This window comes from Pristiophorus japonicus, chromosome 7, assembly GCF_044704955.1.
Source record: "Pristiophorus japonicus isolate sPriJap1 chromosome 7, sPriJap1.hap1, whole genome shotgun sequence".
In the NCBI taxonomy this organism is placed as follows: Eukaryota; Metazoa; Chordata; class Chondrichthyes; family Pristiophoridae; genus Pristiophorus; species Pristiophorus japonicus.
Window position 1 is genome coordinate 163,552,210 of NC_091983.1, and position 24,523 is coordinate 163,576,732.

Genomic DNA, 24,523 nt, shown 5'->3' on the forward strand with positions numbered 1-24,523 from the left:
ACTGTTCCTAAATGTTGTGTGGTGATAATGGAACATGTTCAGTTTTAATGCAACAAATCTTTTATTGGATATTTTACAATGCACTTCCACAACAAGAACAACAACAGCAAAGAAAGGCTGCACCCATCTCTCACCCACATATCGGGGAATGTGCACTTCATCATAGGGGCGGTGATGGTGGTGGCGGGGGGGGGGAGCTGGGGGCCCGCTTGGGTCTCAACAGAGGCTGTTGTGGGGATTGCAGTGGGAGTGGCATTTGATTCAGGCCTGTGTGCCCCTATTGCAGCAGCTAGCTCCCTCATGGCCTCTGCCATCGTTTGCACTCCCTCTGACATGCCCGCCCTCAGTTCCAGTCTCAGTGCTGATATTTCTCCCGACAGTGTCACTACCTCATCACGCACCTCACTGATGGTGGCCACGAGTGATCGGGTAAAGGTATTGGTCTCCTCACCCAGTGATATAACCTGATGTACATCTGATGATGGCTTCATCTCAGGAGAGACTGGTTGGCTTCTCCTTCCCCTCGCCGAGGGTCTGCCTGGTGGCACCCCTCCAGTACAAGGCGCAGGCTGGGACGGTGGGGCCCTGGGTGTTCCAACCTGCATTCCACCACCGCCACTGGAACCCGCAACCTGGGAACGTGTGAAACCAAGGAATGTCGTGGCAGAGCTCATGGAGGTGTCTGGCAAAGTGCTGCCCTGTACCATGGACTGATCCATATCATGATCAGCATTCTCCCGTGATCACAGATCCATGGACCCCTCCTCCCCCCACCCACCGTGGTCTGGAGCAGACGCATCTGGATCTTCTTGTTGATCTTCAGGATGTTCAGGATTATCTTCTTGTTCTGCAAAATACAACAGATCAGTCAAATGGTTAGCAGGAAAGGAGGGGGCAGGATGGGTGGAATGAGTAGTCTCACGCGTAGCAGGCCAGTCAGCAGGTTGATTTGAAGGGCGACGATGTATTTTCATGATTGACCCTCACCCTCGTGTGTGGGCCCAGCTTGTGCAGAGCTGATTCTTTTTCTGCAGGTGTGACTCAGCAAGGCAGCAACCCTCTGTTCCAGGGGTGATAGTTTGTGCAGATTTGACGGCCCTCCTCCTGTTCTAGTTCTCTCCCTTTTGTTGTCGGCCAATTTCTTCTGCAAAGATGAAAATACAATTTTTGCCACATGGTGAGGTTCTGATGGATGGGACATATACAGATGCTCACAGTAACAATTGCAATTCCATTTAAAACTCAAGATAATACACTCACTACTTGACCAACATCCTGCCATTTCTTTTTGCACTGGCTTCCAGTTCTTGCGGCATTCACCCCTGCGGAGAATTCTTCTGCAACTAGGTTCCAGCGCCTCCTCATTTCTTTGGGTGGAACTTTTGTGGGACCACTCTTACTGATATCCAGTTCCTGCCATCTGTCCTCAATGACAGTGACTAGTTTCTCCACGTCCTCATGCAAGAAGTTCTTCGTTCTTGTTGCATGCTCTTGTGTCATTGGTGTATCGGATTCATACTCCGGTAATGCTAAAAAAAACACAGTTCTCACCTTGCATGCACCTATGCAGCAATCCTTTCCACTCCCTAAGCCACCCAAAAATCAATATTAACACCTTACCTTCCAATATGGCCCACTATCATTGCTGCTGATGCACTGAGGACGCTCTCCCTTTAAGTGGCCGATCGCCAAGGTTCCTGGCCCATTGTGCATGCGTGCATGCTTCAATGCGCATTGCACATGTGCGCACGTACAAACGGACATGCGTCCTCCTGCCGGCACTCGAAGACACGCTGGGCCCAAGCCCTGCCCCCCCTGCCGGCTGCGCTGAGCAAGCGCGATGCAAGCTCCCCTCCCCGCAGGTTTCTCAGCGCCACACCATGGGACCACAGGGATCCAGGAACGGCCAAATTATCCCGGTAAGTTTTCGGCGCGTTTTCTCCACCACAAAGTCGGCGTACCATGGCTAACTACGCCGCTCTGAGCAGCTGGGGAAATTTGGGCCCATAATCATTATGCTACTGTTCCCCAACCTGTCGAGAACATCTAATTCCTGGTATCATTCTAGCTTTCTCATTGCTTTGATATCCTTCCTATAACGTGAAAGGGACTATATACATGCGAGTCTTTTTTTTTTATATCACTACCCACTTTCTGCCAATTTGAAAAACATTCATTTACTTCTACTCTTTACTTTGTGTCCCCTACCCATCTTTTTATCTACGCAGCTACATATTCTATAATAGCATGTGCTTTAATTTTTGTAATGAATCTTTTACCTGGCATATTAAATATGATTTCTGAAAATCCATTTATACATCTATCACATTTCCTTTATCTATACAATCAGTGATTTCCTCAAAACATTCAGTTAACTTAGTCAAGCATGAGTTTCCTCTTGAACATTTATTTTCAGTAGGGGCTCATCCACATCCTTTGTAGGTACTTCTGCCATCCCACTTTTATCTTCCTTTGTTAAATATTGACAGTGTGGGGAGAGAAATGAGATGCAAAGCAATAAGAGACTGAGAAGAAAACTGTCTTCCCATCTCATCACTGATAAACTAAAAATAGCAGAGAGCAGCAGTCTCCGGATTTTGAAAATGTGGGTAACCATTGAATGGATGTGAGCCTCTCGGCACCCTCTGTGATATCCTCGAGTTTTCATGACTGGTACTTGCTTTTACCTTTTTGCAAGTCTTTTTCAGATGAGCTTTAAAAGTCAAGCTTCTGTCCAAGGTTACACCCCAATATTTTGGATAGGGCTCATTTTGGACCCATTGGCCACAAAATGTGATATTAAATGGTTCCTTGGTAGCTTTGCTGTTTCGGTAAAAGGCTGTAACCAAGGTTTAGGAACTGTTGGGGCAGAGCTGCCAGTATTGAAAGTATTCCGCTAATAACTTCAGCTCGATAAAAAGGGTCGCGCCTATGGTGGTGAGGTCTTTTACCTTGTGTCGAAGGGCGATGCCATCAGTATAAATGAACCTACATGAAATTCTATCGGGTAAGTCATTAATGTGGATGTTGAATAGTGAGGGAGCTAACACAGATCCTTGACGTAAACCATTATTGAGGGATGATGACCTTCACGTGGTGCCCCTGTGTAATGTATGCTTGGGTTTACCTGTCACCAGGGGGAGCGACCGTCGGAGGTCATTGGGCCACAGACACACACGTGCAGCCCTTGTATATAAAGAAAGCCTCCATGTTTAATCCTCACTTTGAGAGCTAATAAAGTAGTCAGGTTGCACCTGATTGAGTTCACGGTACTAAACCTATTGAGTTATTGCATACGCAGCATTTGGCGACGAGACACAATACGAACTTTCACACACACACAATAAAAAAATGAGCACCGCTGGAATCCTGGAGCGATTCGTGGAGGGATTTTACAGATCGCCTCAACCAGTATTTTGTGGCCAACAAGATGGATGAAGATGCTGACGCAGTTAGGCGCAGGGCAGTTTTCCTCATAGTTTGTGGTCCAAAAATCTATGGCCTCATAAAGAATCTGCTCTCACCTGCACGTCCAACAGAAAAGATCTATGAGGAATTGTGTGCTCTGATTCGGGACCATCTCAAACCTAAAGAAGGCATCATTATCTCGAGATATCGCTTTTACAAGCATGTTCGTTCTGAGGCCCAGGACGTGGCGGAATTTGTTGCCGGCCTGAGACGTCTCGCTGGGCCGTGTAAGTTTGGAGCCGCGTTGGAAGACTCCCTGCGCGACGTCTTTGTAATAGGCATAAACCACGAGGTGATCCTGCAGAAGCTGCTGGCTGCGGAGACGCTGGATCTGAGCAGGGCCATCACGATCGTCCCGGCTTGCCTGACCACAGTCGATAGTACAAAGCAGATATCCTCGCAGAGTCGGAACTCCACAGCAAGTACTGTGCACCAGATTGTGTCGTCGGTTGGCAGAGTTGCACCTGGCAGGGCCTACCCAACTGTGTTTGCAAAACCTGTAGCTGCTCGAAGTCCGACATTGGGCATGCATCCGATTTCACCCTGCTGGCGTTGTGGAGGCAATCATCGGCCTCATCAGTGCCGTTTCAGACAGTATATTTGTAGAGGCTGTGCGAAAATGGGGCACCTTCAGCGGATGTGTCCGCAGCTCAGCAAGCGTGCTGCGACACACCACGTGGATGATGACTGATCCGGAGCGGATCCGGCAATGCAACCCAAGGTACCCGAGGAGAAAGTGTATAGTGTATATTCGTTCCTGATAAAGAGCCAACCGATAATGATTGAAGTAAAAGTGAACGGTGTGCTGGTATCTATGGAATTAGACACAGGTACGAGTCAGTCAATTATGAGCCAGAGGATTTTCGAAAAGCTGTGGGACACCAAGGCCATGAAACTCAAGCTGAGTCCAGTCAATGCAAAATTGCGTACCTACACAGTCAAGGTGTCATACAATGGGGCGGTTCATGATCTATCGCTGTGGATCATTCCAGGCAATGGTCCAACGCTGTTCGGCAGGAGTTGGATCGAAAAAATAAAGTGGAACTGGAACGATATTAAAGCTTTGTCATCGGTGGATGACGCCTCGTGTGCTCAAGTGCTGAGCAAATTTCCCTCGCTGTTTGAACTGGGCATCGGCAACTTCACGGCAACCAAGGGGCAGATCCACCTGAACTCGGATGCAAGACCCATCTATCACAAAGCCCAGGCGGTCCCGTACATGATGAGGGAGAAGGTTGAAATCGAACTGGACAGACTCCAACGTGAAGGGATCATTTCACCGGTTGAATTTACAAATGGGCTAGTCCCATTGTTCCTGTGCTGAAGAGTGATGGCACTGTCAGGATTTGTGGAGACTACAAGGTTACGATCAACCGAGTTTCGAAACAGGATCAGTACCCGTTACCAAAGGCTGATGACCTGTTTGCAGTGCTAGCCGGGGGAAATTCGTTCACCAAATTGGATCTGATGTCAGCCTATATGACACAGGAGCTTGTCGAATCGTCGAAGAAACTTACGTGCATCAATACACATAAAGGGCTGTTCATTTACAACAGGTGTCCTTTTGGAATTCGCTCGGCTGCAGCCATATTTCAGGGAAACATGGAACGTTTACTAAAGTCCGTCCCTACAACTGTGGTGTTCCAAGACGACATTCTGGTCACAGGTCGTGACACTGCCGAACACCTGCACAACCTGGAAGAGTTTCTACGTCGTCTGGACAAAGTGGGGCTCAGGCTGAAATGTTCAAAGTGCGTCTTTATGGCACTGGAAATCGAATTCCTGGGAAGGAAGATTGCTGTAGACGGCATCAGGCCTATGGACTCGAAACAGAGGCCACCAAAACTGCACCCAGACCCCAGAATGTGACGGAGCTGTGCTTGTACTTGGTCTTCTCATCTACTTCGGTGATGAGAAGTAGATGAGAAGACATGCTGCTCAGAAAAGGTGACAAGTGGGTTTGGGGTGTATCTCAAGACAGGGCCTTCGAGAAGGCTAGAAATCTGCTTTGTTCTAACAAATTGCTGGTACATTATGACCCGTGAAAGCGTTTAGTATTGGCCTGTGACACTTTATCACATAGGGTTGGTTGCGTGCTCCAACAATCCAATGAGTCGGGCAAACTACAACCTATTGCTAAAGCGGAAAGAGTCTACGGCATGGTAGAGAAAGAAGCTTTAGTCTGTGTATATGGGGTTAAAAAGATGCACCAGTATCTGTTTGGGCTTCGTTTCAAGCTTTAAACCGATCACAAGCCGCTCATATCTTTGTTTTCAGAGCATAGAGGGTATCAATACCAATGCGTCATCCCGCATCCAGAGGTGTGCGCTGACATTATCTCCCTATGATAATGTCATTCGCCATAGACCTGGCACCAAGAATTGTGCCGATGCATTGTGCCGTTTACCATTGCCCATTCCAGAGGTGGAAATACCACAGCCAGCAGACCTACTATTGGTCATGGATGCCTTTGAGAGTGAAGGGTTGCCTGTCACTGCTCAACAAGTTAGGACCTGGTCCAGCCAGGATCCGATCTTACTGGTTGTAAAATGTTGTGTCCTTAGTGGTGATTGGTCGGCTATTCCCAGGGAAGTGTGTGATGAGACCAAACCTTACCACCATCATAAAGGTGAACTATCCATTCAATCTGATTGTTTGGTATGGGGTAATCGTGTTGTTATGCCCAAGAAAGGCAGGGAGCGATTTGCACGGGATTTACACAGTACCCATCCCGGTATTGTGATGATGAAGGCCATTTCCAGGTCTCACGTTTGGTGGCCTTGCATTGACTCTGATTTGGAGTCATGTGTGCATCAGTGCAACACTTGCATGCAGTTAAGCAATGCACCAGTGGAATCTCTGCTAAGTCTGGGGTCGTGGCCATCCAAACCATGGTCGAGGATCCACATCGACTATGCGGGTCCTTTCCTGGGCAAAATGTTTTTGGTGGTGGTGGATGTGTATTCCAAATGGATAGAATGTGTAATCATGTCATCCAGCAAATCCACAGCCACCATTGAGAGCCTTCATGCCATGTTCACCACTCATGGTCTGCCCGACATCGTTGTGAGCGACAACAGATCGTGCTTCACGGAGTTTGGAGTTTCAAGAGTTTATGAGACTCAATGGTATCTAGCACTTAAGGTCAGCACCATTCAAACTCACGTCCAATGGTCAAGCGGAGCGGGTCATCCAAACCATCAAGCAGAGCCTGAAACGCGTAACTCATGGTTCTTTGCAGACTTGCTTGTCACGCATACTGCTTAGTTACAGGACGAGACCTCACATGCTTACCGGGGTCTCCCCTGCCGAACTGTTGATGAAGAGAGGTCTCAAGACCAGGCTCTCGCTTGTCCACCCTGATCTTAACAGTCACGTCGAAAACAGACGTCAACATCAGCAGTGGTATCATGATCGCACTGCCGTGTCACGAGCATCTCTATTAATGATCTTGTGTATGTGCTAAATTATGATCAAGGCCCCAAGTGGGTCACTGGCACTGTTACAGCCAAGGAGGGTAACAGGGTGCTTATTGTCAGGCTCACTAATGGGCAAACATGCAGGAGGCACATTGATCAGACGAAATTGCGGCACACAGACGAACCGGAACAGCTTGAAGAAGACACCATCAATGACCAACTGATTCATATTCAGCCATCAGAAGACCCTGCTGTTGTCAATGAATCTGGACCTTCAATCCCCGACATGGACACTGCCACTCCCATTAGATCAGCTACCCAGCCTCAAGTCATGAATGACTCGGAGAGCTCACCCAGATCTGGAATTGAACTGAGACAATCAACTCGGGAGCGGAAAGCCCCGGACCGTCTTAATTTGTAAATAGGACTGATACCAAGATCTTGGGGGGGAATGATGTAATATATGAATGCCTGTGTTTACCTGCCACCAGGGGGAGTGACCGTCGGAGGTCATTGGGCCACAGACACACATGTGCAGCCCTTGTCTATAAAGAAAGCCTCCATGTTTAATGCTCACTTTGAGAGCTAATAAAGTAGAGTCAGGTCGCACCTGATTGAGTTCACGGTACTGAGCCTATTGAGCTATTGCATATGCAACACCCTGCTAGCGTGTTATTGATTAATACAACCAATGACCTCAAAGGTCTAACGGACATCAAGTTGTTGAGCTCCACCAAATCTGTCAAGAGCGCAATTAAGGGAATCACAAACATCTATAAATGTTGCACAGATGACCCAGTAATGTATCACGTTGGTGTTCTCAGGTGCTGTGTGAAGTAGTAGGCAGCACACATTCCCTTTCCAGGCTGCAGAAAGCCATTGGGGCAGGCACCGAATGGAAGTGAGGTGTTTCCAGAGAACAGGATTGACTATCACAAGGAGAGCTAATCCCAGGGGCTCCTGTTGCTCTCCTTGCAACTGGATACAGAGTATCGGGTGCAGAAACCTGGGAGCTGATTCTCTACCAGCCTCTCAGGCACCAAATGTCGTGAGGCAGAGGTTCCCAAAATGTACTTATTGCATAACCTCTTCCAGATTTACCAGCTGCCCGCCTACCTCTACCAGCACACAGGTTTAATATTTTAACCCCATTAATATCTACGTATTGTACATTGGTACACCTTTAAGTAAACTAACTGTATATAACAAATTCCTGCAGAATTTTAAAGCTTTGTCTGAGTAACCTTTCATAAAATTCAGTAAGTAAATAAAGTAAATAGAATCATAAAATGGTTACAAGACAGAAGAAGGCCATGCAACCTGTCGAGCCCCTGCCAGCTCTCTGCAAGAGCACCTCAGCTAGTCCCACTCCCCTGGACTTTCCCCATAGACCTGCAATTTTTTTTCCTTCAGGTACTTATCCAACTCCCTTTTGAAAGCCACAATTGAGTCTGTCTCCATCACGCTTTCAGGCAGTGCATTCCAGATCCTAACAACTCGCTGCATAAAAAAGTTTTCCCTCTTGTCACCTTTGGTTCTTTTGCCAATCACCTTAAATCTGTGTCCGCTGGATCTCGACCCTTCCGTCAATGGCAACAGTTTCTATCTATTGTGTCTAGACCTCTCATGATTTTGAACGCCTCTATCAAATCTCCTTTCAACCTTACATAGAAACATAGAAAATAGGTGCAGGAAAAGGCCATTTGGCCCTTCGAGCCTGCACCACCATTCAATAAGATCATGGCTGATCATTCACCTCAGTACCTCTTTCCTGCTTTCTCTCCATACCCCTTGATCCCTTTAGCCTTAAGGGCCATATCTAACTCCCTCTTGAATATATCCAATGAACTGGCATCAACAACTCTCTGCGGTAAGGAATTCCACAGGTTAACAACTCTATGAGTGAAAAAGTTTCTCCTCATCTCAGTCCTAAATGGCTTATCCCTTATCCTTAGACTATGTCCCCTGGTTCTGAACTTTCCCAACATCGGGAACATTCTTCCTGTATCTAACCTGTCCAGTCCCGTCAGAATTTTATATGATTCTATGAGATCCCTTCTCATCCTTCTAAACTCCAGTGAATACAGGCCCAGTCGATCCAGTCTCTCCTCATATGTCAGTCCTGCCACCCCAGGAATCAGTTGCTGCACTCCCTCAATAGCAAGAACGTCCTTCCTCAGATTAGGAGACCAAAACTGAACACAATATTCCAGGTGAGGCCTCACTAAGGCCCTGTACAACTGCATTAAGACCTCCCTGATCCTATATTCAAATCCCCTAGCTATGAAGGCCAACATACCATTTGCCTTCTTCACCGCCTGCTGTACCTGCATGCCTGCTTTCAATGACTGACGTACCATGACACCCAGGTTTCGTTGCACCTCCCCTTTTCCTAATGTGCCGCCATTCAGATAATATTCTGCCTTCGTGTTTTTGCCACCAAAGTGGATAACCTCACACTTATCCACATTATACTGCATCTGCCATGTGTTTGCCCACTCACCTAACCTGTCCAAGTCACCCTGCAGCCGCTTAGCGTCCTCCTCACAGCTCACACCGCCACCCAGCTTCACTGCCTGCCATTCTGAAAAGGAACCGTTTATCCCGACACTTTGTTTCCTGTCTGCCAATCAGTTCTCTATCCACGTCAGTACATTACACCCAATACCATGTGCTTTAATTTTTCACACCAATCTCTTGTGTGGGACCTTGTCAAAAGCCTTTTGAAAGTCCAAATACACCACATCCACTGGTTCTCCCGTGTCCACTTTACCAGTTACATCCTCATAAAATTCTAGAAGATTTATCAAGCATGAATTCCCTTTCATTCATCCATGCTGACTTGGACCGATCCTGTCACTGCTCTAAGGAGAACAATCCCAGCTTCTCCAGTCTATCCACATAAATGAAGTCCCTGTGCTCTGGAATCATTCTCGTACATCTTTTCTGCACCCTCTCTAAGGCGTACACATTCTTCCTAAAGTGCAGTGAACACAATACTCCAGTTGAGGCCAAACCAGTGTTTTATAAAGGCTCATCATAACTTCCTTGCTTTTGTATTCTATACCTCTATTTACAAAGCCCAGGATACCATATGCTTTTTTAACTGCTTTCTCAACCTGCCCTGCCACCTTCAACGATTTGTGCACATATACCCCCAGGTGTCTCTGTTCCTGCACCCCTTTTAGAATTGTATCCTTTAGTTTATATTGTCTTTCCTCATTCTTCCTACCAAAATGTATCACTTTGCACTTTTCTTGTTAAATTTTATCTGCCATGTGTCTGCTCATTCCACCAGCCTGTTTATGTCTTCTTGAAGTCTATTACTATCCTTCTCACTGTTCACAATACTGTTCCAAGTTTTGTGGCATCTGCAAATTTTGAAATTGTGCCCTGTACACCCAAGTCCAAGTCATTGATATATATCAAGAAAAGCAGTGGACGGAGTATCAAACCCTGGGGAACACCACTGTATACCTTCCTCCAGTCCGAAAAACAACCGTTCACCACTACTCTCTGTTTCCTATCACTTAGCCAATTTTGTATCCATGTTGTCACTGTCCCTTTTATTCCATGGGCTTCAACTCTGCAGGCAAGTCTATTATGTGACACCTTATCAAAAGCCTTTTGGAAGTCTATATACACCAACTCAACCAATCAAAGAGCAAGTTATTATTTAAATGGAGAAAGATTGCAAAATGCCGCAATACAGCGGGACCTGGGGATACTTGTGCATGAAACACAAAAGGATAGTATGCAGGTATAGCAGGTGATCAGGAAGGCCAATGGTATCTTGGCCTTTATTGCAAAGGGGATGGAGTACAAGAGCAGGGAAGTCTTGCTACAGCTATATAAGGTATTGGTGAGAACACACCTGGAATACTGCGTGCAGTTTTGGTTTCCATATTTACGAAAGGATATACTTGCTATGGAGGCAGTTCAGAGAAGGTTCACTAGGTTGATTCCGGGGATGAGTGGGTTGACTTATGAGGAAAGGTTGAGTAGGTTGGGCCTCTACTCATTGGAATTCAGAAGAATGAGAGGTGATCTTCTCGAAATGTATAAGATTATGAGGGGGCTTGACAAGGTGGATGCAGAGAGGATGTTTCCACTGATGGGGGAGACTAGAACTAGAGGGCATGATCTTAGAATAAGGGGCCGCCCATTTAAAACCGAGATGAGGAGAAATTTCTTTTCTCTGAGGGTTGTAAATCTGTGGAATTCGCTGCCTCAGAGAGCTGTGGAAGCTGGGACATTGAATAAATTTAGGACAGAAATAGACAGTTTCTTAAATGATAAGGGGATAAGGGATTATGGGGAGCGGGCGGGGAAGTGGAGCTGAGTCCATCATCAGATCAGCCATGATCTTGTTGAATGGCGGAGCAGGCTCGAGGGGCCATATGGCCTACTCCTGTTCCTATTTTTATGTTCTTATTGCCCTTCTCAACCTGTTATTAATAAATAAAGTCCACCTTTAGACAATTTCTCCCGCATAACCCCGAGAAATGTCTCGCGTACCACAGTTTGAGGCATAGGGAATTTAGGAAAGGAGAAAAAAGATCGTAATACTATTAACAACTATGTGAGTTTAATGTCCATGCTGTAGCTTTTAGAGCTATTTTTATTTTTTATTGCCAGCTACAATTTCACCTAATGCGAGTGACTAATGCTAATTCCTTACTCTGCCTCTTCAGCTGGTCTCATCAGTCCCTGGAATTTACCACTGTACCTCTTGACCTGGAAGATAGCTCCAGCCATTGCCACAGGTAACACCGTTGTTGCCAAACCCAGTGAAATGACATCAGTCACCGCTTGGATGATGTGCAAGCTCTTGGATGAAGCAGGTAGAGTGATGCTAATTGATAGATGCGGAGTGTCTTTGTTGTAACTCTTTTTGCAACTTTCCTTTGAAGAACAGTTGTGTTTCATGCTCAGGTCATTGCTCATTGCTTGCACAAGATACATTTTGCTTATTGCTGTGGTCAGAATCACAGATATTTTAGCCCTCCATGGTTGTCAAAGGCTCGTTATGTTGCTTCCCCACCATCCCCAACGGAACCTGGGAATCCCTGGCCAAAGACCGCCCTAAGTGGAGGAAGAGCATCCGGGAGGGCGCTGAGCACCTCGAGTATAATTGCCGAGAGCATGCAGAAAACAAACACAGGCAACGGAAGGAGTGTGCTACAAACCAGTCCCACCCATCCTTTCCCTCAATGACTGTCTGTCCCACCTGTGAGAGACTGTAATTCCCGTATTGGACTGTACAGTCACCTGAGAACTCACTTTTAGAGCAGAAGCAAGTCTTCCTCGATTTCGAGGGACTGCCTATGATGATGATGATGATGGTGCTGCTTTGAATTGTGGCTAACATGTTGGCTTAAAAATCCTGGTCGGGTCTTCCCGTGAGCAAACGACTGAAAAAGGGAAAAAAGATGCACACTTACCTGTTCCTGCTGCGCTCACTAGAGATCCCAGCCCTGAGGCCTTCAGTCATTGCTCGTCGGAGCGCGTGCATTTCGGGATGGACGTAAGCTAGAGCTGCAGCCACATGGCTCTTTTCAGCCAATCAAGGTAATAACAATGGGAACTCTGTAAGTAGGAGGTCCCATTATTATGATTCAGAAACATCCCCCAAACACCAAAACACTAATAAAAAGATAGAAAAAATACACTACATATTTAAGATTAATTTAAATTAAAGTTATTAATGTCTTATAAAAAAATATATTTTTCCGATTTTTAAAAAAGTTTTTTAGTTATGGTTTAAAATAACCTTAGTGGGCAGGGTTTTTAACAATAAAATGTGTTTTTTAAATTTTATTTTGTTATGTTTTTGTATGTTTTAAAGCTCTTACTCCAGTAAAAGTAGGCTATGTGCCTGCTTTTATCAGGCGCAAGAGTTTTCAGGACATTCGTTGGGCAAGATATAGGCAAATACCGCAATCTTGGCCATGCGAATGTCCTTCCTGCCGAGATACAGAGGATCTGTCAAGCTGCAGCTTGACAAATCGGAAAAGCCGGTTTTCAGCGCATACACATTATGTGCTGAAAATCGTTTTTTGCAATGCCTTCCCGGGTCCGTACACACTCTGCGATTTCTAGGCCGATGTTGTTGGGAAATGTGACTGATTCTATCTTGATAACAGTGCTTTCATGAAAATGTCAGTGACTGTCACTTGGATTTCATTTCCCTTACACAAATAGCAGGCAAACTAAATTCCTGCTGCAACGTTTCACTCAACTGTTCCAAAGTAAAACAGGCTTATTCTATACCTGATTGCAATTTAGAAATTATTTCCTTCCTTTCTCCTAGGCATTCCACCTGGTGTCGTGAACATAGTATTTGGGACTGGTCCAAGGGCTGGGGAGGCAATTGTCTCTCACCCCGATGTGCCGCTAATATCCTTCACTGGGAGCACACTCACTGCTCAGCACATTCGAGAGAAGAGTGCTCCATACTGTAAGAAGCTCTCGCTGGAGCTGGGAGGGAAGAATCCAGCCATTATCTTTGATGATGCAAACCTTGATGAATGCATTCCAACCACTGTGCGATCCAGCTTTACTAACCAGGTAGAAAGTTTACTGAAATGCAGGCATCGATTCATCCCATATACAACTGCAGTGTTTAAAGGTTAAGCATTTATGAAAAGCCCTTGCCCTGAATAAGTTCGGACCATTTTATGATTGTCCCCTATTGAGGGAAGTTTATCTTTACTATTTATTTATAACATTTTTATTTCATTTGTTCTGAGGATGCGGCAAAGACCAGATTTATTGCTTATCCACCGCTTTCTAGTTACCCTGACAACTGAGTAGTTCACTTGGCTAATTCGGAGGGCATTAAATGGTCAACCACAGATTTTGGGACTGAAATCACTTGTAAGTCTGACTAGGTAAAGGTGTTCAGTTGCTTTCCCTGAAGGACATTAATGAACTGATTATGTATTTACAACAATAGTAATTTTTCTGGTGGTAACCCACAAATGACCAGATTTAGAAAATTCACTTTATTGCGGGGAAAATTCTGCTCAGAGGCTTCCTTGGGATAAACGCCTCCGACTAAAAACTTTTTTGCGAAAGTACCTGGTGGTCACAGAGATGCTTTGATTCCGGTCGGAAGCTTTCATTCGATGCGCAGCATATGGGGAGATGACTTCCCCGTACGAAAATGCTGGAGTCACGTGGGCCTGGACCACCAATCACTAGGCAGTATTCTCATTGATAATATTGGGAACTCCGATTTTACGAGCTCCCATTACTATCAATGAGAATAACCCCCTAAACAAGAAACACAACATAATAAAATTTAAAAAAAACACCACACATATTTAAAATTAATTGAAATTAAAGTTAATTAAACGTCTTAGAAAAAATAGATAATTTTTGGAATTTTTTTGTGTGTTTTAATAGGGTTTAAAATAAACTTACCTTAATAGGGTTTTTAACATAAAAATGGATGATTAAATTTAATTTTTATATGTTTTAAAACTCTTACGCTGGCAAAAGTAAGCTATACGCCTGCTTTTACTAGGCGTAAAAGTTTGAAGGACATTTGCATGGCAAATAGCCCAATCTCTCCCACGCGAATGCCCTTCTCTTGGGGATGTGGAGGGTTGGAAAAGCTGGTTATCGACGCATGTGCATCGCGCCCCAAAAACTGGCTTTTGCGAGACCTCGCCAGATCCGTGCGCACTTCGTACGGACCCGCGAGGCTGGAATTTCAGGCCCAATAAGTTGTCACAGGGAACTGAATTCACAACTTCTGGGTTGCTAGCTCAGTACCATTACCACTACCCTACGCTACCCACTACATACAATACGAAGGAAAACCAATTTGAATGACAGATAATACTACTCACAGTACAATAACTATAGTAATAAGAAAAACAAACCCCGGAAGCATGACCTGATATGATTCGGTGCCTCCTGGATGCTACTGCTACTGAAGACAGTGCACTCTCTGCATCATACTCAGGAAAAGCAGCAAGTCTGAAAGCAACTTGATAACATAGGAAGGGATCTATACTAACCAACCACAGACCATCAAACTACTGTTACAAATAGATAAGAACTGGGGATGCAAATTGTGCGAGGTGGTGTTACTTCCTGCTCTCGCTAGGAAGTTAGAAAACCACACACTATTCACAGTCTTATACTCACAGGCATGCAAGTATCAAATATGTTCTTGCTTAAAGAAAGATAAAAGATTAATGTTGATATATTCTGATCATAGAGGGCAAGGGAGATCTTTACAAGACTTGTCCTGAGTTCTTGTAATGTTTATGTTTTTAAAAGTCATTCAGGAATCCTTGTTTTAAAGCGATTCTTACTGAATTTACTAATTAAAATTAGTATGTTCAATTGACTTTTAGAAAGGTGATTAAGTGCTGGCTCCACTCTATCAATAGAGAATGTTAGCACTGAAAGTGCTGGGTTAATTGGAGACCTCTGCGGGGTCATTTTGACTTTGTTCTATTCAACGGGTGATAACTGTAAAATGGCAGGTTCAAGCTCCCCTAATTGTTCAGTAGGTAAATGTACTATGTAGTGTTACACTGTGCTATACAGATAAGGCAGCATTTACCTTTATATTAAAAAAAGCATACGAACATAAGAACAGGAGTAACCAATGAGCCCCTCGAGCCTGTTCTGCCATTTAATTAGATTATGGTTGATCTGCAATCTAACTCCATATACCTGCCTTTGTCTCATTCCCTTAATAGCTTTGGTTAACAAAAAGCTATCAATCTCCGATTTAAAGTTAACAATTGATCGAGCATCAATTGCTGTTTACGGAAGGGAGTTCCAAACTTCTACCACCCTTTGGGGTCAAGTTTCGGCCTGAGTTGCCCCTATTTTTTTGGAGCAACTAGTTTAGAATGGAGCATCTTAGAAATTGCAGTTCTTGGTATTTAGTTTGCTCCAGTTCTAGTCAGTTAGAATAGTTTCATTTTAGAACAATTTTTTTTTTCAAAAGGGGGCGTGTCCAGTTTTAGGCAGCGAAAACTTACTCCAAACGAACTTAGAATGGAATAAGTGTAGATTTTTGTACGCTCAGAAAAACCTTGCCTACACTTATAAATCAGGCGTAGGTTACAAATCAGGCGTAGGGAACAAGGGGGGGGGGGGCGGCGTTGGGGGGGAAGGGAAGTAGTTAAATTTTACAAGCATTCAACAGTCTCACTTATACAAATAAAGAGCCATCCTGAATAATAAATGATAAATAAAGTAAATAAAAAATACATTGAATTTTCCTACCTGTCTGAAGCAGCAACAGCAGCAGCAGACTTCGAGCTGCAAAGCTTCAGGCTGTTCGGCCAGGGGACAGGGGCGGCGTCAGGCCACCCACAGAGTGCCAATGTTTGTATCGCACTGCGCATGCGCGCACAATCCAACGCGCACGCGCAGGGCTGCTGGCACGACATCTTCTGCTGTAAGAAGCCTCGCCCCCCCTGCACTCTCAAAATCGGCACGACGCTTTGGCCCCTCCCTCCGCTGATCTCTGCATGCCGTGCCGAACTGCAAGGAAGCTGCTGGCAGGCCGAGAATTCTTCCGTGAGTTTTCGATGTGCTTTTGAGCGCCCCGAAACTTGAGGCCTTTGTGTGTAGAAGTGTTTCCTAATTTCACTCCTGAAAGGTCTAGCTCTAATTTTTAGACTCTGCCCCCACTAGTCCAATAATCACTAATCAGTGGAAATAATTTCTCTCTATCAACCCTATCTGTTTCTCTTAATATCTTGAAAACTTCAATCAGATCACCCCTTAACCTTCTAAATTCTGGGGAATGCAACCCTAATTTGTGTAATCTCTTCTCATAACTTAACCTTTGAAGTCCAGGGATCATTCTGGTAAACCTACGCTGCACTCTCTCCAAGGCCAATATATCCTTCCTAAGGTGTGAACTGCTCACAGTACTCCAGGTGTAGTCTAACCAGGGTTTTGTATAGCTGCAGCATAACTTCTACCCTCTTGTATTTTAGTCCTCTAGATATAAAGGCCAGCATTCCGTTAGCCTTTTTAATTATTTTCTGTACCTGTTCATGACATTTTAATGACCTATGGGCTAGAACCTCCACTTTTGTGCTTATCGCCCAAAAATGGGCGTTATTTCTGGCGTGGGCGTTAAAAAAGGGTTTTCAGATTGTCGGCTTCTCGCCCATTCTCAAAACATCTAATTTCCATTTTTGAAAACGGCGTTACCGTGAGCGATATCAAATGGGCGGTAGCGTTAAATTTTTTTGACCTTCTGCCGTAAAGTGTGGCCGTCTTTAGCAACAGCATGGCAACGCTCGATTCCCACGATTCTGGAGGTCAAGGGTCATCATAACATGTGCAGAAGAGGAGACAGAGAGAGAGGTGGCTCAGAGGGACTGAAGGCATGTTTGGGTGTGGTGTGGCTGCTTTGGGAGGAAGGAGGGAGACTTTAGAGCTTCACAGCAAGTAGGCAAACAAAAGGTAGCTGTTACCAGCCACATATTTGACTGAATTTGGCCTATAATGGACAGAGAGGAGGAGGCATCACAGCACGCTGTGAAGACTGACGCTGGAGAGAGCAGTGAGCTGGGAGAGGAGCACATTGGAGAGCGCAAAAGAGCCAGGAGGTTCTCAGACGAGGCAAATGCCTCCCTCCTGCACGAGGTCAAGTCACGCTGGGGTGATTTGACACAGGGAAGGCGTGGGAGGCCCAACCCAAAGGCATACCAGAAGATATCACCGAGATAGCAGAGGTGGTCTCGTCGGCGACCAACGAGGTGCGTGAGGGCAACCAATGCCGCAAACAATGGAACGACCTTGTCGGATCCGCAAAAGTAAGTATCACATTGATTTTTATGTACTTATGTATTTATATAATTTGATTTGTAACAGTCATGAGTGACTATTATCATGTGAGGTCTTTCACTTTTACCGGGAATGTTTTACTCAAAGCCTGCGGTCACGGTGCACGTCTTTAGGTAAAGAAGGATAATTTTCATAACCGACAGATGTAATCATCATTATTATGTGTTGTATTAATATCTGTGACAGTACCTAGCAATGATATCACGCAATGTCGTCCTGTCACCTTTTACAGAAGAAGCTATCGACGATGAGGTCCGTGCGGAGGCGAATGGATGGGGGGCCACCAGTCCCCAGTGACATCACTGACATGGAGGAGCATGTGCTCGCACTTGTGGGGAAGTACCCCTGGACAGCCACGGACGCATCTGCAGACCCTGAAGGGATGGCACGTGAGTAAGACTTACACCATTGCATAATGTAAGTCAATAGATGCCACACCCACTCATATCCGAACAATCATATATGATAGATGATTTCTAAAATTGTCATAGAAATAATGATGGCTGAATGAAAATCATTGGAATGCAAATGTGTTGATGGTCTGTTCCATGAGCGCCACATGACAGCGGAGAGATGGTACAGTTGTCCAAGAAGACTGTAGACATTGGTGACCAGCTCATCGAGGCATTGGGGGGCATATCCTGACAGCTGGCCACCATGACCGCGGATGGTGGAGGCCCTGGATGCGATAGCCAGGAACACTGCTGGCACAGGCCTCCCATTGGTCCCCGAGCGCGGCACCACTGCGAACGACAGATGAGAGCAAGGACCAAGATGTCTGCGATGATTTTGAGAGCAGTAATGCTTTTGTCGTGCATATGCTGTGTGTAGCGCTGGACTCACCTTGTCACCCTAGCACCCCTTTCTTCTCTAATAACCTTATTTGTGTTTTTCAGCTCAGCCAGCAGCGCAGCCCCAGGCAAGACCACAGAGGCCGGAAGGTGGGGGTGCGGGGCAGGAGTCGACGGACGATCCTACTACATCTGGTGCTGATTCTCGCCCGTCCATCTGCTGGGTCTGTTCTCCACGGATTCCAGAGCGGATTTCGAGGAACCTGCATCGCCACCTTCCAGAAGCCATTCCACCCCAAGGCCATCTAGTGGTCCTCCGGTCATTCCTGCCTCCACTCTGGAGGTACTGGCCCCAAGCACCTCGCCACAGGGCACCCTATTTGTCCCCAGGACGGCGCCGACCCCACGGAGGTCCCGTGGACACGGCAGGTCTGTTCCACGAGCGCCACGTGACAGCGGAGAGATGGCACAGTTGTCCAGGAGGACTGTAGACATTGGTGACCAGCTCATCGAGGCATCGGGGAACATATCCCGACAGCTGGCCACCATGACCGCGAATGGCGGAGGCCCTGGATGCGAAAGCCAGGAGGTCCCCGAGCGCGGCATTCCACCCCTAGGTTCCGCACCACCACTGCGAACGACAGATGAGAGCAAGGACCAAGATCCAGTATCTGCATCAGAGAATGTTGACGCCTCAGCACCCCCCGCTCCCATACTATGCAACGACCGCATCTGACTTCATCACCCCACAATGAGGCACCGCCTGAGCAGCTCCTTGGCCAGGCACCGTGGAGCGAGGAGGGAAAGGGGTAGAAGTGGGGAGAAGAAGGGGATGGGGGAAGGAAAGTGAGGTGCATGTGCGCAGGTGATGGTGGTGTTATATCTCCATCTGGTGTCTGCACTTTGTTGCAATGTATGGAGGCTGGGGACCACGCAGCTTTGCCTTTGTATTCTGTGTTGCTGGACATGTTGAACATTTGATTGATGGGAAAAGTGGGGTGTGCGCGGGGGTTGGGTGTGATTGCCTGTGATACTTATGATTTCAGAGCAATGTTGGTATAAAATTTTTGTTATTGAACATAATCTTGTTGCGCATTGCCTCAGATAGCTGCACCGTTACACACTGTTGGTTCCTTAATATGAAAGGGTTAAATTCAACTTAACTTCAGTCAACGTAAACTTTAACTGGCACCAAGGTGATGGGCACCATTGATGTCTGAGCTGCACACACACAGCAGTGTGTCAGCGCTGTCACTCACATCAATGCTCTTTCAGGCAAATCGTTCAGATATCAGCTCTTCATGTAAGAGTGGGATTTAACAAATGTCAGCCACACCGCTGGCGTTCGTTCAGAACAGTTTAACTTTTTGTGGCTGTTTTTTTGGGCGAGCGATATTGTGGGCGATATGTGTGCGAGGTAGGGAAAGTGACGGTGGGCGATCTCCTGGGCGTTAGTTTCGCCAAATGTGCTCTTTACGACAAAAAAAAGTGGGCGGGCGGTAATGAATTTCGGCATTAATTCCGTACGGAAAGTAACGCTGGGCGAAATTATGGGCGTTGATTTCACCCATTCTGATGATTGTACCCCAAAAAAGTGGGCGAGCGGTAATATTTTTTCCCGGCGTTAACCACACGGGGAAGGTAACACTTGGCAATAAGTTTTCTAAGAATGCCCGTCAGTTTCCATTTTGTGCCAAAATGGGCGATATATGGGTGTTAGGCGTCATTCCAGCGGTAAAATGGGCGTTAAGTAGGCGTTAAGCATGCAAAAAAAGTGGAGGTTCTAGCCCTATGTACCTGGACCCCCAAGTCTCTTTGGACCTCCACTGTTTTTAGCACTTCACTATTTAGAAAGTATCCTGTTCTGTCCTGTCCAAAGTGGATGACCTCACATTTGTCTACATTGACATCCATTTGTCACAGTTTTGACTATTCACTTAATTTATCAATATCTCTTTGTAATTTTATGCTTTCATCTACACTGTCTACAATGCTGCCCTATACTGCCTACAATGCTGCCTAGCTTTGTGTCATCGGCAAGTTTGGATATATGCTTTTCTATTCCATCATCTAAATCATTAATAAATACTGTGAATCGTTGTGACCATAACACAGATCCCTGCGGAACACCACCAGTCACATCCTGCCAATTTGAGTACCTACCCATTATCCGTACTCTCTGGAGCCGAAATTGCCCTCAGCGGGAAATTGGTGTAAGGGGTGGTTTGCAGGGGGTCAGCTTTCCCTTCTGACCTTATATGAGCGGTTCCGAATCGCTCCCACACCCTTGGTTCTAGACTCTGGAATTATGAAGGGACTGTGACAGATTTGGACAGACAATCGGTTTCAAGGTAGGAAGCAGGTATGACTTTATTGTGTTTAAAAAGAAGTAAAAGGCACACCTTTAATAACACACACACAGACCAATACACACTGAAGGGTACAACACATTGAATAAAATGTCAAATTACAGCCTGTGGGGAAAAGAATACAGCTTAAACTCTAAATGGGGTAAAGAGGAGAATGCAGATACATTTACACAAGTTATCCCAGCCTCCCCTCTCCCAATTCCCCAAACTAACTAAGTTATAGCTCTGAGGATTCAGGGGCTATGCTCACCAATCCCTTTAGACAGTTGCCGGTGAATTGCGGTTTCAGGGTTCGCTGCACTTGGCCTTCTAGGCGAGCTGCACCCCGGACAGAGGAGAGGACTTCGGACTGCGTAGTCTTCGGTTGGGGTGCGTCCGTTGATGCGCTAAGTTGCGTTTTGGATGTATGGGATAAGTACCCACTTTCTTTGGTTTTAGTTAGTCCTTTTAGGTAATTTCTCACCCGTTGGCCGTTCAGAAGTAGATTGTAGAGTGGACATAAATGTCGATTCCTCGGTTTTTGCTGAGTTGGTTTTGGTTGGTCGTTTCGCTGGTTGTGGTAGCCCGGGTTTGTCAATTTGGTTGCTGACAACCTTCCATTTCGTGGGCCTCGTGCTCAGTCGGTCCTTGATGATTTCTTGTAAGTTCCTTCACGACTCCATTTCTTCACTCCGGCTGCTTGAGTCTGTCTGTGTTCCTTTCGAGCCTGTGTTCTGTTCGAGTCTGTGTTCTGCTTCGTTCTGTGTTCTGCTAGTCTGTGTTCTGCTTCTCTCCTGTGTTCTGCTAGTTTCTGTGTTCTGCTAGTCCTTCCTTGTAAAACTGGGGGATAGATATATCCCCCAAAAAAAGCTCCGCTATCTCCCATCAAATCTCTTGGGCTCTGTTTAAACTGTTCTGTCCATTGATTTTCAAATGTCTCCTTTGTCAGCAGTAACTCGATTAGGGTGTGTGAATGTGCTATCACTGGGTTTGCATTGTTTTAGGATTGTCCAGTTTCTTGACCATGATTTCCATTGTGCTTGATTGGGTAATTCGATTATCTCTTAGAGGGTGAATAGCCTGGGGTCCTTAATGCACGAATTTGGCCCCACCTCCTGTATTTGGTAACTCTTTTTCGCAGCCAAAATGTTATAGAATCTTAAAATTGATATGCTCCTTCCCATAGATGTTTAGAGGATCTCAAGCTTCTGTAATTTAGGTCCATTTTGAATTCCCTTTCCTATGAGTCCAAACACTGGGGGGAGGGGGGGTCTCCATGAATGCATCCCCTTTTATCCCCCACAGGCTTTGTCTGCCCCTTTAAACTCATTTTAAAAGCCCAGAAAGGGATTCTTCTCCTCTGCAAGGGAAAGGTACCTGGAATCTTTGCGAGATATTGGTAAATTCTACATTGGGGAGGGTAATTCAATTTATCCGGAAATTTATTGCCCGGCAGGAGGCAGAGGGAAGAGCTGGAAAATTCATCCCTTTAACTTTGACACATCCTCCCAGCACTTTGAGGTGCTGTTTGAGGTGGTATCCGGGCTGGTTTGCATTGGGTGCGGAGCGCTGTCCATCGCGTGGTGGTGATGACGTCAGCGCGGCGGTGATATGCTGCGTCACACTGACGCATTGCAACGTCCCTCCCCTTCACTTAAAGGGATGGCACACTGGGCCACCAGGGAGGGGATCGGCCAGGTCTGCAGCTGCCATTGTCGGGCCGACCGAGCGGTGAGTGCTTACCGACGCGTGGCTGTAGAGAAAGGGGCAATTTCAGCCCCTAGCAATTTCCCGACACCAGATGTTAAGTTAACTAGTCTATAGTTCCCTGGTTTCCCTCTCTCATCATTTTTGACATGCACAATTTTTCAATCTAAAGGAACGGTTCCTGAATTGATAGAACTTTGGAAGATTATATTTAGGGCACCTACTTCCTTTAAAACCCTGGGATGGAAACCATTTTGACCTGGGGATTTGTCACTCTTCAGTGGCGTTATTTTCTTCATTATTGTTATTTTACTTACATTAATCTTATTGAGTCCCTGTCTTCGATTCATTATTAGTTTCCTTGGGATTTCCAGCATGTTATCCTCTTCCTCTACTGTAAATACTGATGCAAAGTAATTATTCAACATGCCTGCATCATCCATGCTCCAGTGTAAGTGACTGCCTTCATGAGAGGAGAGGAGCAAATCAGAGGGCCAATTTGAGAGGGAGCGGGGGAAACTTGTGGTAAACAAACTGTCAAGTACTTTACACACAAGCACTTTAATCATAAGGAATAATTTTCATTTATATAGCACCTTTAACATAGTTAAAAAATCCCAAGGCGTTTCACAGTAGTGATCTCAGCCAAGATTTGTCACAAAACCACATAGAGATATTAGGACAAGTGACCAAAAGCTTAGTCAAAGAAGTAAGTTTTATGGGGCGTCTTAAAGGAGAAACAGAGGTAGAGAGGCGGAATGGTTTAGGGAGGGAATTTCAGAGCTTAGGGCCGAGGCAACTGAAGGCACCGCTACCAGTGGTGGAGCGATGAAAATTGAGGATGCTAAGAGGCCAGAATTGGAGGAGTCCGGAGATCTCGGAGGGTTGTAGGGCTGGAATAGATTACAGAGATAGGGAGGCGCTAGGCCATGGAGGGATTTGAACACTGAATTCTTATTAATTGATGCATCTGGCATATGATTAATCCCATTCTCTCAGAATGGAAAGTTAAAAGTACCATTCTGACTAAAGTAGCTGCTTGCGCAAAGGATAGTGGAGGTGATGGTCTTATAGAAACATAGACATAGAAACATAGAAAATAGGTGCAGGAGTAGGCCATTCGGCCCTTCGAGCCTGCACCGCCATTCAACAAGATCATGGCTGATCACCCACCCCAACACCTCCCCCCCACGCCCCCTCCACACCCCCCGACCCCCCCAGCCGCAAGGACCACATCCAACTCCCTCCCGAACACATCCAATGAATGTCTTGTGTGACATTTTTGCAGAAATTACAGCTTTGAACAAAAAATAAAAGTACGGTGCTAATATTTCTGAAGCTTCTTTTAAACATGTATTGGCACTGCACAAGATTTAGGTTTTAGACTCTTAAAGGGGAAAGAATATTTAAAAAAACAATATGAGTGCATTTTGCAAAGTACTTCCACAGTGACTAAGTAAAAAAAAATCATTAAACTATTCCTTATTCCTTATACTCCAACAAAGATCTGCCATTTTGGGCCTCTTTCCCACTGTAATATCATTGATGGGGAGACCTGCCTGGGCTGGAGTCACCTCTTCAGGCAGAGTTTCGGCAGGGGTGGGGCTTCTGCCCACTCCCACAATGGGATTTCTGTTGCTCAGAGGGAGCTGGCTAGTTACTAGCTCCAAAATACTGCACAAGGCCTACCGCTGCTGTACCAGAAGAAGTGGTTGGGCTTTTAAAAGGTTCATTAGAGCCCACAAGATGGTAAATGTGGTTGCCCTGTCAGCCCTGGCAGAGGCCTACAAAAGAAAGTAAGCGAAGGTGAAACTTGAGGGAGAGGAAGTCAATACATGGCCCTCTTCATCCTGCAAAGGGGAGGGGAGGGGGTGTTGGGAGGGGTGGGGGGACCTGAGAGATGTTACCACGGTTTCCTGGAGCCTATTGCCATCTTTAACATGGTGGTGGT

General features: G+C 45.9%; 1 protein-coding gene and 1 long non-coding RNA gene across 3 annotated transcripts in view; one reads left to right on the plus strand and one right to left on the minus strand.

Annotated features, from left to right (window-relative positions):
• aldh8a1 (aldehyde dehydrogenase 8 family, member A1) overlaps positions 1–24,523 on the plus strand; it is a 63,531-nt gene that overhangs the window by 32,236 nt on the left and 6,772 nt on the right. For both annotated transcript variants that reach the window (XM_070884504.1, XM_070884505.1), the window contains exons 4-5: positions 11,582–11,731; positions 13,201–13,457. In XM_070884504.1, the coding sequence (XP_070740605.1) occupies positions 11,582–11,731; positions 13,201–13,457 (407 nt within the window). The remainder of the gene's footprint in view (positions 1–11,581; positions 11,732–13,200; positions 13,458–24,523) is intronic.
• LOC139266890 (uncharacterized) lies at positions 1,450–14,161 on the minus strand. Its single transcript, XR_011593794.1, has 3 exons — positions 13,971–14,161; positions 12,332–12,476; positions 1,450–1,529 (listed from the first exon to the last, which is right to left on the minus strand). It is a non-coding gene; the product is annotated as an uncharacterized lncRNA (long non-coding RNA).